We start from the raw sequence: 13,608 nt of genomic DNA, 5'->3' as shown, positions 1-13,608 counted from the left end.
TGCTTTAGGTAATATAAAAATATGTGATCAAGTTTGGGACGAGAATGCTTGATCTCTGACACTGTCTAGCTCTCTTAAAAATTTCTCAAATACTTACTTCTGAAGACCACACCCACCAGCTTGTACCAGTGTCTCATTTAGAATACTCTGGGTTTTACTTATGACAAGAATGACTTAGCTAGCTGTTTTGTTGACGTAACATATAGTCTCAAAAAGGATTATGTTAATGCAAACTAGTTGCCTTTTAGAGCTCACCAGCAGGGTCTACATGGGCCAGGGTGGATAAAAATCAAAATACTTCCGTAACTACTTTGCAGCAGCTGCTCTGAAAAAAGTGGGAGGAACCAAGCTAACTCTCCCACAAGATGTGCGATGGAACTCAGTAGTGGACTGTTTGAGCACTATATCACGAACTGGCCTAATCTGATGACAGTTTGTGAACAAAACCATGAAAGAATAGATGGCACCGTCACAGCCAAAGTTCTCAACATTGGGCTTAAGAGAAATGTTGAATACATGCTGAGTACCCTGAAGCCTATTTCTGTAGCCTTGAACAAAATGAAGAGAAATTGCTGTTTTATTGCTGACACTGTTGAAATTTGGAAGGAACTGAGAGAGATCTTAAAAAGAGAAATATGCAATGACAGAGTTAAATTACAAGCATTAAAAAAACTCATTTTCTTGCAAATAGTCTCAATACTCGGTACCAGGGTCAAACCTTAACGGCTGAAGAAGAGGAGTTGGCTGTGACATGGACATCCAGCAATCATCCCTCCATAATGCCAACTATTATGTTTTAAAGAAAGTCACACCAGTGAACTGGTGGAAGTCACTTAAGCACTTGGATTCAGAGACTGTTGAAGTGATAATCTCACTTTTAACAACAATAGCTTCTTCTGACAGTGTAGAAAGAATATTTTCTTCCTTTGGACTAATTCATTCCAAATTGAGAAATGGTTTGGGACCTGAAAAAGCAGGAAAGCTTGGGGGTTTGTGTGTGTGTGTCCGCCCCCCGATTATGAACAAACAGGAAAATAAAGGTGAAGACGACTGAGTTAGCCGCAGAAGCCATATTTTAAGTTTCTCGTATTGACCTGGCTGACATGGTCGATTTTAATTTTTGTGGTTTTTTTTTAAATATTTCATTTAACTATTTTAGTTAAAACAATTTTAACAAAAACAAACCTGATTTTAAAAAAACTTGAATGTTTAACTAAATTCAAAAATACATATGCTTGTTTGGTTAAAATATTATATGTTTGCTGTTGAAGAAAAAAATCCAGAATATATAACGTTGTTGTTTTAGTTAAATAAAACAATTTAAATGTTTGTCTGGTGATGTTCTCCTCCTAATACAGCGTGGCAAGAAAATCCTCCAAATATTAATGGTTAACCTGTTGAATTGGAGATGGTTCATCCCCCAATGACTTCATAAATATCTGCTTCAATTACCTTTGGTAAATGAAATAACCAAACAATCATTCATTTTCTGATATAGCTGTAAAATTAATCTGAAAAGTTTTCAAATTAAATCACTTAAAATATATAGTGTGTACCTTCTAAAAATGAAACCTACATCTATCTCTGAGTTGTGAAGAATATGTATTAAGGTTATAACAACCAACAAGAATGCACTTTTATGTAGAAATCCATGATTAAATCTAATCTTCCTGACTAGTGATTTAAATCAAATCCACCCTGACAGGGGCCAGTTAGAACGCTTTACAAATCACAGCGCTTTGGTGCACTTTGCCGCACTGTATAGACAAGACCTCAGAACATGAATTGGTATTGTGAAGAGCTATAGAATTAGTATCCTCACTCTTCCCTCTATTAAGAAGATAAGTCTATGATGTATCCTATTCCTTACCTGAACATGGTGGTGGGGAATCTCTCCTCTCTTCCTGATGTAAAATACTTATTCTTTGACAAATGTTCTGAAATGTTAAAAAGTTTTATTTATTTAAATAATAGAAAAAGCCTTGTTAAATATTTAAACTAGTTAGGGATGAAATGAAGAGAAAGTGGAAATAAATGCTAAATACGTAGGTGAGCATTATTTGCTCAGCAAATCTCAAGGTCCTTCTGAGCAGAGCAGAAGCTATATTCCACATTGTCAGCTGTCCTGAGGCTGCAGGATCCTGCTGGGGAAATAAGAAAATCTTTTCTTGCAGCGAGACAAAAGTATTAGCTATGGAAGAAATCATAGTTGATTTGCAAGTAGCATCTATGTTTAATTTATGGCTTTCTCAGCTATCTTGAGGTTGAATGACAATTAGAAAACACAAAAGTGACAGCTTGCATTGTGACAGAACAGAGACTGGGAAGGGAGATCTTTGCCAAACTGGAAATCCTGATTGATCCACTTGAGCGTTGACAAAGAGTTTGAATGGAAGCCTGGCTCTCTGGATTGGTGAATATCATGAGCAAAAATTCCAATATTATTTTATTATATGATAGAAACTTTTTTTGAAAAAATTGACAGTGGGTTTACCAAAATGCATAATACTTTGGTATTAATTAACATAAAATAGATATGAAAGTGTAGGGCTTTATTTAAATGTTGTTGTTGTTTGTAAGTGTATGTGCTTAATAAAGTAATGTGGTTTGCAGCAGTCATTAATATTGGACTTTTGAGGTGGGAGAATAAAACCTGGTGATGGATAACACTTTGTTAATGTCCGTTTAATTTTGTCTTTACATTTGTAAAAAACGTAATTATTATTTTTCTTTCTGGAACTGAAATTCTGTTCCAGTTAAGAAAAATATATTCTAAATGGATTTTCACATGTAAACCGTTACATCTCATTAAAAGTGATAAGCTCTGTAAAAGGCAGTGTCTTAGAGTATTTGAATAGCTTACGTGCTAATTGGTTTTTCAACTGTGCTGTGTCTGGATCACCTGCGACTTTTTATTCATCATCATGTTTTGCTATAAGGTAGAGTATCTTGAAATTTGCTTGTTGTCTTTTGTTAGACGATTTCCTAAAGCTGTATTTTACTTTCTTCTATGTTTTGTTAGTAGCTTGGGCTGGTTTTCTTGATTCCTAAAAGTATTTTTTTCTGAAGAGTGCAGTGATACATATTTGGTATTAGAAAGGGTTGCTCTTCCGCTTTTATTTCAAAGCAGATAAAATTAGTTTCATAGTCTTGTTGGTGTGTAAGGTAATTATTATAAAACTAGAGAAATTTAAGTTTCCCTAAGAAAATGAGATCAAAGATTATTTTATAACCTTTGTGCTTTGTTTAACTTTGAATCTTTTGATTTCTAGATAGCTGTCCAATAAGTATTACTTATTGTTCTGAAACCTGCAAGACCTATATTAAATTATCATTATGCTGCTTATATATTGTACATTTTAAACATTATTTTAATGTTCATATTAAATTGTATTGTAGGGTATTTGGAATATGCAGCATTAACCTCAGCTTTGTTTTCTGCAGAGATTAGTCAGAAGATTTATGTAGAACAGTCCATAAGCTCTCATAATTGGTGTCATTAGTAATAAAGAAGAAAACTTTCACCTTAACAGGATTTTCTCTTATGTGCAGCTTGCCCAGTTTAGGCAACGGAAAGCACAGTCTGATGGGCAGAGTGCATCGAAGAAGCAGAAAAAAAAGAAAAAGGCATCAAACACCAAAGATGAAGAATCGATACAAGATGGTCCTGATATTGACCAGTCACAGGGTGGTGAGACATCCACACACCAAAGAGGAGCAGCAGCTACTGCGGACTTTGCTATAATGAGGACTTTACGCAGTAGAGAAATGATCAAACATGACCACACGTATACCATTGAAGTAAGTGTTTATCAGGTCCTAAGCAATTACATTATTTTCTATTTAAAGATGCGCTCTTTATATTTTATTAAACTGCAATGAATATGCAAAGGAAAATGAGTGGGCATTATGAGAATATTGACATTATTCCTTGCCTCAACCTCCATGCTGCTTTATGCCCAGAGTTGACACTTTCCATTTGCCTGTTGGTGACATATTTTCTATGGCATGATAACTGAGCTGTAGAATATGAAGCATTTGTTGGCACAGTTGTGTGCATTCCTTGATAGGATAAAAGCTGTATGTATTTTTTAAAAGCTTATAATAAAATAAGTATTACTCAGGAGTACCCCCAGAAAATTTTTACATGGTTTGCACAACTGAATGAACCCTCTAGTGTTCTTCCACCTTGGGGCTCTTCACTGCCCCTCTCCTGGCCAGCTACCCTATGCAGGTGCTCACTCCAGCTCCCTGTACTTGTAGTAGGTCTTGAGGCTGTTGATGAGCAAGTACCTGGGGCACAGCAGAGGGGACATGGACTACTGGAAGCAGGGTGAGGCTGGGCAGGCTTCTGGGGGGGATCCCTGGTGCGGGAGCTGGCCCCCAGGGCAGCAACATGGAGAAGCAGTGCTGACTGCCCAACCAGGTTTGCTCCCATGGCTCTTCCATGAAGGTGGTGCTGTGGGGCCAAAATTGAATGACTGGTGTTGTGACCTAGTGTGTGAGGGTAGTTTTGGCCCTGTACCTGAGTCTGAGTGGCTCTGTGACCCCCATGTGTCAGGTTTTAACACCACTCACTCAATTTTGGTCCCACCGTCCCCACGTTGCGAACAGGCTGCAGGGCCTACCCACAAAATGGTAGACTGTATCCTAAAGCACTGACTATGAAAAGGTTCTAGGAGTCTCAGTGGACAAGCAACTCAACATGAGCTTGATGCTGTGGCATAAAGGGCTAATGTGATCCTTGGATGTATAAATGGGGGAGTAGTAAGCAAGAATAGGGATGTGATTTTACTTCCATGTATGGCATTGATGAGACTGATACTAGTATACTGCATACAGTTCTGGTGTCCACTTTTTAAAAAGGATATTCAAAAATTGGAGAGGGTGCAGAAAAGAGACACAAAAAACGATTTGATGGTTGTAGAAAATACCTTAAAGTGGGAGACTTAAAGGGATCAATCTGTTTAGTTTATCAAAAATAAGATTGAGCAGTGACTTGAATATAGTGTATAAATACCTTCATGGGGAATAAATACTGGGTACCAAAGGGCTTTTTGATGTAGTGAAGAATGGTATTACAAGAAGCAATGGCTGGAAGTTGAAGCCAGACAAATTCATACTGGAAATAAGGCACACATTTTTAACAATGAGGGTGATTTACCATTAGAACCAACTACCAAGGGTGGTGGTGAATTCTCCAGTGCTTGATGTCTTCAGATCACGTCTGGATGCCTTTCTCCAAGAAAGGCTTTAGTCAAACACAATTTATTGATAGGGCTCAATACAGTGTCAACCGGATGAAATTTAAAGGCCTCTGGTATACAGATATATACCTAGATATTTAAGGGTCCCTTCTGAACTTACACTCTGTGAACGTTGGCGGTGAAGGAACTGAATGGTGACTGAGCTATCTTTTTAGAGGGGCATCTGAACAGCATAGTATTGTACTTGTTGTGTGGACAACTAGCAAGAACTTCAGTTTCTGGAGTTGTCTGTCAGCTAAGTACCAATTATAAACATTTAGTTCATATGAGAAAACAAAAACCAGTAATTATTTATGTCACATTCATTTTCAGTGAACCTTTGGTTCCAGCAATTTAGTTTTACTGGACTTTAACTAGTATAATAACAAAAATCTTTCAATTCATCTTTATTAAGTTTTTAAAAGTGATAGGTGAACCTAGTTCTTATGAAAATGAAACTCATAACACTGGCTAGAGAAAGGTAATGTATAGACAGCTGCTTGTCAAGTTGACCTATTACACTTCAGCTAACACTCCTTGATATTGACCTGCAAATACCTCCTGCTGTTCCAACCTTGGGCTTTTCTTGAGCAGACTGCTAATCGTGCCACTTGTATAGTCGTTTTGAGGTGTGGACAAACATACAGTAGAAAGTAGGGTAAGAATATTTCCTGGTGACTTAATATTTGAATCTACCTATCCTGAAGTGAAAAGCTATGTGTTATCCTATACTGTGCATTAATGTAAATGATAAAAGGCAGAATTATAGACTTGCTGCTTCATGACACTATAGATAAGTGAAACCCTTCCATTTTGTAAAAACTTCTCTCTTTCCCACAGAGTCATAAATCGGCTGTCTAAATTTTTGGAAAAGGAGGAATAAAAATTGGAATATAAGGTCTCAGCAAAGAGACATCTTTAGAAACCTTTTTTATAGAATTCCTTTTTAAAAAAAACTTGCACAAGATTTTTTAACATAAATATACATTTTGTAGGTTTGCTGGTTTAGTAATCTTTTGTGCTCTTAATTAAAAAACTGGCTTTCATTTAAACATCAAATGGAATTGTAAGCAATTGTCTAGTCTGATTGTTTTTGATATTTTAGGAAGAACAACCAGTTGAAACAAAGCTGTTTGAATGTGGTTATTGAATATGCACAGTAACTACATTTTTGTTAATAGATCCATAGATTCCAAGTCCAGAAGGGACCATTGTGATCATCTAGTTTGACCTCCTGTATAACAGACCATAGATCTTTCCCCAAATATTTCCTAGAGCATATTTTTTTGAAAAACACCCACTCTTGATTGAAAAATTATCATTAAGGGGGAGAATCCACCACAGACCTTGGTAAATTGTTCCAATGGTTATTTATGCCTCGTTTCCAGTCTGAATTTGTCCAGCAATTGGATCGTAGTATGCCTTTCTCTGCTAGATTGAAGAACCCATCATTAAATATTATTCCTCACATAGGTACTTGTAGACTGTAATCAAGTCACCCCTTAACCTTCTCTTTATTAAGCTAAATAGATTGAGCTCCTTTAGTCTGTTACCTTAACTCCTTTCATCATTCTTGTGGCTCTTCTCTGAACCTTCTCCAATTTTGCAATATCTTTCTTGAATTGTGGACAATAGAACTGGACACAGTATTCCAGCATCACTTGCACCAGTGTCCAATACAGAGATAAAATAACCTCTCTATCCCTACTCAAGATTCCCCTGTTTATGCCTCTAAGGATCACATTAGCCCTTTTGGCCACAGCATTGCACTGAGAGTTCACGTGCAGCAAATTATCCACCAGACCCCCAGATCTTGCTCACGTGCATATTTCATGCATGTGCTAAAAACATATTTACACTGATATGAACTATTAGTGTATATAGAGTAACTCATACATCTGTTTTTTATTCTGATTTACACTTCAGGGCTCTCCTCCCCTGCCAAATAATTTGTGATCTCTGCATTTTTTGAGAGACACATTGTGAAAGCAATGCCCACTAAACGAAAGGATTTGGAACTGTTTTCTCCTGATCAACTAAGCATGGCACCAAATAATGTGGCTTGAGAGTGGACAAAAATGCCAAATCTAACGGTCACCAGCTATAAGAGTTCCCAATAAAGTGAAGAGGTGCAAGGTGCAGATTTACTTAGTGTGCTTGTGAAAAGAGATTCAATGAAGAAAAGTGAATTAGAACGATATGATTTTGGCACAAACAAGAAAAACTATGCTTACAATATATGTAAAGCATAAACTGCAGGTACGTAAGCAGGATATTTTCAAGAGGGGTTTCACAGCTGTGCTCTTGGTTTTTGTCTTGCTAGCCCTACACTGGGAGAAGAAGCAGAATTTATAACTTCTTTGGCTCCTCTCCCTTCTCACCAACAGCCAAAAAGGTCTTTAATAAACTCCACCTCCCTCTCCTGCCCTCATTAAGAATGTTTGAGGTTAGCCTGTTAGTCAAAGAGACAAAACGACAAGTTTCCATTTAGAACCTTAGCACTGCCAAAATTGTCTTGTATATTTTGTCAACTACTGTGGGCTCCTTTTTAAATGCAGTTATGCCCCCGAACTAGATATTTCAGAGTAGCGATGCAAAAGGTTAGCAGGTTAACTGGTAAGCATTAATCTTACCGGTTAACCTGCCTTAACTGTTAACCGTGGTCTGGCTGGCCGGCCAGCTGGCCCGCCGACCCCCGTGGCCCCACGGATGGAGCGGGCCCAGCCGCTTAATCGGCAAACCCTTTAAACAACATTTTTATCGTTTAAACGGTTAACTTTTTAAATGGTATTTACATCCCTATTTCAGAGGTCCTTGCAAGTTGAACAGCAACATATGCTTTAATTAAATTTAAATTCTGATGATGTATTCCCAGTTTCCTTATTTACAGAGCCCACTTCTGGGTTTCAGAACCACTCCTAGTAGTAACACAATTGAACTGTTTGCTTCATTCAACAAAAGGGGTTTCCTTTAGAGGATCACAAGCTGCAGCCTCCTCCAGGAGGGGGTCCTGAAGGAAACTGTCATGGTGAGAGGAACTGGTTTTGAGAGTGAACTTAGGAGACTTCTTTTACTGTGACAGGGAGGAAAGAAAAAGAAGGAAAGAGGTACCATATTGGATCAGTCTGTCCCTCCTTTGATTGATTTTATATAGGAATGAGGAAGGAGGCAGGTAATTTGATAGAGCTGGGGGAGAGGAATAATGGGATAGGGGAGCTGTTATGCAGGGAGAAGAGGAAAGGTTTTAAACCAGGGGTAGGCAACCTATGGCACGTGTGCCAAAGCTGGCACGCAAGCTGATTTTCAGTGGCACTCACGCTGCCCGGGTCCTGGCCACCGCTCCAGGGGGCTCTGCATTTTAATTTAATTTTAAATGAAGCTTCTTAAACATTTTAAAAACCTTATTTACTTTACATACAACAATAGTTTAGTATCAGAGGGGTAGCCGTGTTAGTCTGAATCTGTAAAAAGCAACAGAGGGTCCTGTGGCACCTTTGAGACTAACAGAAGTATTGGGAGCATAAGCTTTCGTGGGTAAGAACCTCACTTCTTCAGATGCAAGTGTTCATAATAGTTTAGTTATCTATTATAGATTTATAGAAAGAGACCTTCTAAAAATGTTAAAATACATTACTAGCACGCGAAACCTTAAATTAGGGTAAATAAATGAAGACTTGGCACACCACTTCTGAAAGGTTGCTGACCCCTGTTTTAAACTGTTGGAATAATAAGAGCAGAGTGGCCTACACATATATAGTAGTACAGAGAAACCTTCCTAACCAAATTCTTGTGGAACAATGTTATGAGTACATGTTCTACAGTAGTGCTGTGGAGAGTTACTATCACTCTGAGTAAGCTGACGCAAGTACTCTTCTAAATCACATTTACCTGTCTTAAATGAGATAGAGTCTATAATTACTTAAAAAAAAAAAAAAGTTAACAACAAACAACTTCCATATAAAGTTTTTGAAAGTTTTTTGGTGGTTGTAACTCAAATTTATAGAATGTTGTCACCACTGTTCATTAATAATCTGAATCTTGCTCATTATTCATATGTAGTTCTTTCCAAAAAGACCACTGAGTTCCACCTTAATGAAGTTGCTGTTAAATGTAGAACTTTTTTTGCTGCATTCCATTTAGTCTCAATCAGGACCATGTTAGTCAAGCTAAATGAGAAGTGCTTTGGAAGTTCAGAAATCATCTTTCAACTTTAATCTTTTAATATAGTATCTGTAATGGAGTTAAAAAGCCAAAATAGATTTTTATGCATCTCGTATTTACTGTTTAGTGCTGTAAGAGTACTGATAGACAAACTAGATAATGATAATCAGACTAGAGTTTGCTCAGTTGGAGGTGCAGCCCAAGTAGTAGCCAGGTTCAGGGTAATCTCTCCAACTGAGATTTACAAGGCATTTTCTTAGAGCTGTCTGCTCTTTCACCCAACATTACTGTCTTGACACAACATCCTATAAAGATCTAAGGCAAGATTACTGGAAGTATTACAAGGGATTATTTTCTAGCTGAATTTCCAGTTCTTTCTTACCTCATCTTCGTAGTAGGATATGTCTTTGGTTTTTGCTTTTGTGCCACAAAATATATTCAGTAGTTGATGTATGTAGCATTTTTAAATGTCATGACTGGACTTCTTTGTTCTTCTAGTGTTTCTGTAGATAAAATAAATCCGTTTTCTGTGATTTTTCTGATTTGAGTTTTCCCTGTCAGCAAGTGGAACTAGAATCTCCAATTAAAAAAAATAAAAACAGGGTCCTGAAGAAACCCTCATTCTTGATGCAGACCACAGCAGATGGAATCAAAGTGTTTCTATTTCTTTACTTTATGGGTTCCTTTTCTTAGATAGAAGGGATCTATTCAAAGGACTGAAACTTTTCTCTTTCTTGGTTATATCATCAGAATTGTAACTAGGACCATTTTGTTTCCTTTATTGTTCAGCATTTGCAGTCTCATTGGCTACTTCAGTTTATAGGCTTTCTTGCTCTTTTCCTGGGAGGATTTCACAAGATATCTAATTCCCTTTCTTTTAGGATTAAAAGGGTGTTTAATCCCTCTGATTACCAAAATGTACTAGAAAAACTCACCAGAACCTTTCACCTGAAGACTATTTTTGAAAGGCACAGATAGTCATTAATATTCCTTAATAATCATGTTAGAGTGGTTCCCCTGAGAGAATTCTGTAGCAATCTGACAGGCGTAATTTCTCCTTGGAGTGTTGTATAGGAGCCAGTTTAAGAAAGGTGGGAGGAGGGGAGAGGAGTGTCTGTTTTTGTTAGAGTCCTGAAGATTACTACAGCTTTTATTATTGTAACTGATAAGAAATAACAATCCCTGTTTTCCTGTCCATTGCATCTCTCACCTGAACTTCATCTGTAATGTCCTTAAATCATAGTTCTTCTTCGAGTGGTTGTTCATGTTGATTCCAATCAGGTGTGTGCGCGCACATGCACGTTGGCCGGAAGATTTTTCCTTTAGCAGTATCCATCGGGTCGGCCTGGGCGCCCCCTGGAGTGGTGCCCTCATGACGCCTAATATAATAGACCTGCTGACCCGCCACCCCTTCAGTTCCTTCTTACCTCCAGTGATGGTGGCTGGAACTTCCCTTGGCTCTTGCTCAGCAAGTTCTCTTCACTTTTCCATGTATATAGTTCTCAGTTTGTAGTACCAGTTAAAAGGTTAGTATAGTATAGTTGTTGGGTTTTTTCCCCCCTCTCTCTGGCCCGGCGCAGTGGCATGCCGCGCTCCCCAGGTTTTAAGAACTGTGTGGCTTGGGCCAAGTGAATGCCTAAGAGCGACCCGCACTCGTTGTGTCTTAGGTGCCTGCGGGAGACCCATCAGAAAGATTGCTGTAAGATCTGCCGCGAGTTCCGCTCAGGAACACTTAAAGAATGGGAACAGCGCCTGAAGGTGATCATCATGGAGGCAGCCTTGTGCTCCCAATCTGACCCGGGCTCGAGAAACCCGACCCCATCGTGGTCGTCCTCCACGCAGAGCGCCCCGGCACCGAAGAAGGACACCAGAGATGCCTGGCACCGCCATGGCTCCTCTCAGTGCCCGTCAGACAGTAGACATCGCTCCCATTCGCCGGTGCCTCAAAAGAAGAGAAAGCCGGACGACTGCTCTCCTCCGGCTAAACCTCGAGAAGTGCGACCCCAGGTGGGCCACTCCTCGGTGTCTCCTTCCAGGGCCATGTCGACTCCTGCCCGGGTGAGGCAGTCGCGTCCGGCCCCACCTCAATCCCCAGAACCTACTTGGCAACTTCAGCTCCCGTCCACGCCGGAAGCCTATCAAGCTGCCAGAGATCTCCTCCACCTGACCGCACCGGTGCATTCCAAAGGGAAGCGGCTATGATGTCAAGGCACTCCCCTTCGCCTTGCCCATTGGCACCTACACGCTCTGATAGAGAGCCTTCCCGCTCCACGAGCTCTCTACGTTCGAGGCACTGAGAATCGGCTCCTCCGTGGTCTTCAGTGTCTGAGATCTCGGGGTCGGAGCCCGACTCCTACCGCTCAAGTAGAAGCAGGAGTCGTAGAGCGAGGTCGGGCAGAGATAGAAGGGAGCAGCAGGCATGGCCTCTGTAGTGACAGACCCTGCCTCAGTTGCCCTTCTGGATCCCCTGGGCTTACCACCAGGGTCAGGGAGGAACCCAGGGCTCTCACTCAGCGACATATTCTGTCGCATCCGCCACCTTTGTGCCGCCTTCAGCCGTACACCCGGCACCTATGGTTTCAACGCCTTTCCCGCTGGCACCGTCGTCGACTCTGCCACCGTGCCCAACTCCGACTTTGGCACCAGCTCGTACGACGTCGGCAAACCCGTCTCCCATGCCTGCACCGTTGTCGATGTCGACCTCAATGCAGTCGGCACCAGGCCCCTCAACACCGGCAGCTCCTCTGAGTTGCCGATGCAGCTCCCTCCTGTGAGGTTGATGCCAACGCCGATGTTGTCTACGACGTCTATTGCCATGGCGCCATCATCGGCACCACCTCCTCCACCGCTGCCCCAGGAGTCACATGACCCATCCAGGGCAGACAGTAGAGAGCTTCCACCACCGGCGCATGCTTTCTCCGCCTTGTCCCCCGACAAAGTGGTGGCAGGGTCATCCATAGCTCCTGTGTTAGAGTACAATAGAATTCTGCAACAGTTGCTCTGCAGAGCTGCCCAACGCTTGGGCATCAAGGTCAAGGAGGTGGTCGAGAAGGTGGATTCCATGGTTAATATCCTAGCATCCTCGGGGCCCTCACGAGTACTGTTACCCCTCATAAAAACAGTGGTGGACACCACCAAAACCCTGTGGCAGATACTGGTATCTCTGCCCCCCACTGCTAAATCCAATGAGCGCCATTACTTCGTCCCCTCCAGAGGCTTTGAACATCTCTACTCGCACATGCCTCCGGACTCCCTGGTTGTTGATGCGGCTAACCAGTGGGAGAGACAAAGCTTCCAAGGTCCTTCCCCCAAAAATAGGGACGCTAAATGCCTGGACCTAATGGGTAGGAAAATCTACTCCACTGGGGGGTTACAACTCCGTATTGCTAACCAGCAGGCCATCGTGAGCAGGTACTCCTATAATACCTGTGCTTCCATGGCCAAGTTTACGGAGCTCGTCCCTTCAGACTCTCGGTCTGAGTTCACCACCTTGGTGAAAGGGGAAACTAGTCTCCCGCGCCTCACTGCAGGCTGCCTTAGAAACTGCAGACGCTGCCACAAGACTCATGGCGACAGGGGTGGCTATGCGACGGGGGGCCAGGTTACAAGTCTCAGGGTTACCCTCTGAAGTCCAACAGACCATTCAGGACCTTCCGTTTGAGGGTGAGCCTCTATTTTCAGAGAAAACGGATAAACGGATCCACAGCCTAAAAGACTCCTGAGCCACCCTCAGATCCTTGGGCTTGCATACCCCTGCCACTCAGCGGAGACACTTCCACCCACAACTTCCTCAAAGGTTCCAGCAGTAAAACTGCCAGGACAACTCTAGGAGGAGGAACAGGAGCAGTAGGCGAAGACAACACCCCTCCGCTAATCAAGGCCAGCCTAAACCGCCATTTTGAAGGTGCGGTCGAGGACGGCACACCAGCCCAGAGACTGGATTCACCCCGCCTTACCTTTTTCTTCCGACTATCCCCCTTCTACTGTGCATGGTCCCGTATAACTTCGGACCGCTGGGTACTTCGCACGGTGGAGAGGGGATACTCCATCCAATTTTGTACCCTCCTGCCCTTCCACCCCCCTTCCCAATCCCTCTTCAGGGACCCTTCTCATGAGCAACTTCTTATTCAGGAGGTGCAATTGCTCCTAGAGCTGGGGGTTGTGGAGGAGGTTCCACTGGAACACAGGGATGAGGGTTTCT

General features: G+C 41.5%; 1 protein-coding gene across 5 annotated transcripts in view; it reads left to right on the top strand.

Annotated features, from left to right (window-relative positions):
• AKAP9 (A-kinase anchoring protein 9) overlaps positions 1-13,608 on the top strand; it is a 206,306-nt gene that overhangs the window by 48,920 nt on the left and 143,778 nt on the right. For all 5 annotated transcript variants that reach the window (XM_054020483.1, XM_054020481.1, XM_054020480.1 and 2 more), the window contains exon 2: positions 3,553-3,801. In XM_054020483.1, the coding sequence (XP_053876458.1) occupies positions 3,553-3,801 (249 nt within the window). The remainder of the gene's footprint in view (positions 1-3,552; positions 3,802-13,608) is intronic.

The sequence above is a fragment of the Malaclemys terrapin genome, chromosome 2 (genome assembly GCF_027887155.1).
Source record: "Malaclemys terrapin pileata isolate rMalTer1 chromosome 2, rMalTer1.hap1, whole genome shotgun sequence".
Lineage (NCBI taxonomy): Eukaryota > Metazoa > Chordata > Testudines > Emydidae > Malaclemys > Malaclemys terrapin.
The sequence above is the reverse complement of the archived record's forward strand: the minus strand, read 5'-3'. Positions and strand labels throughout refer to the sequence as shown.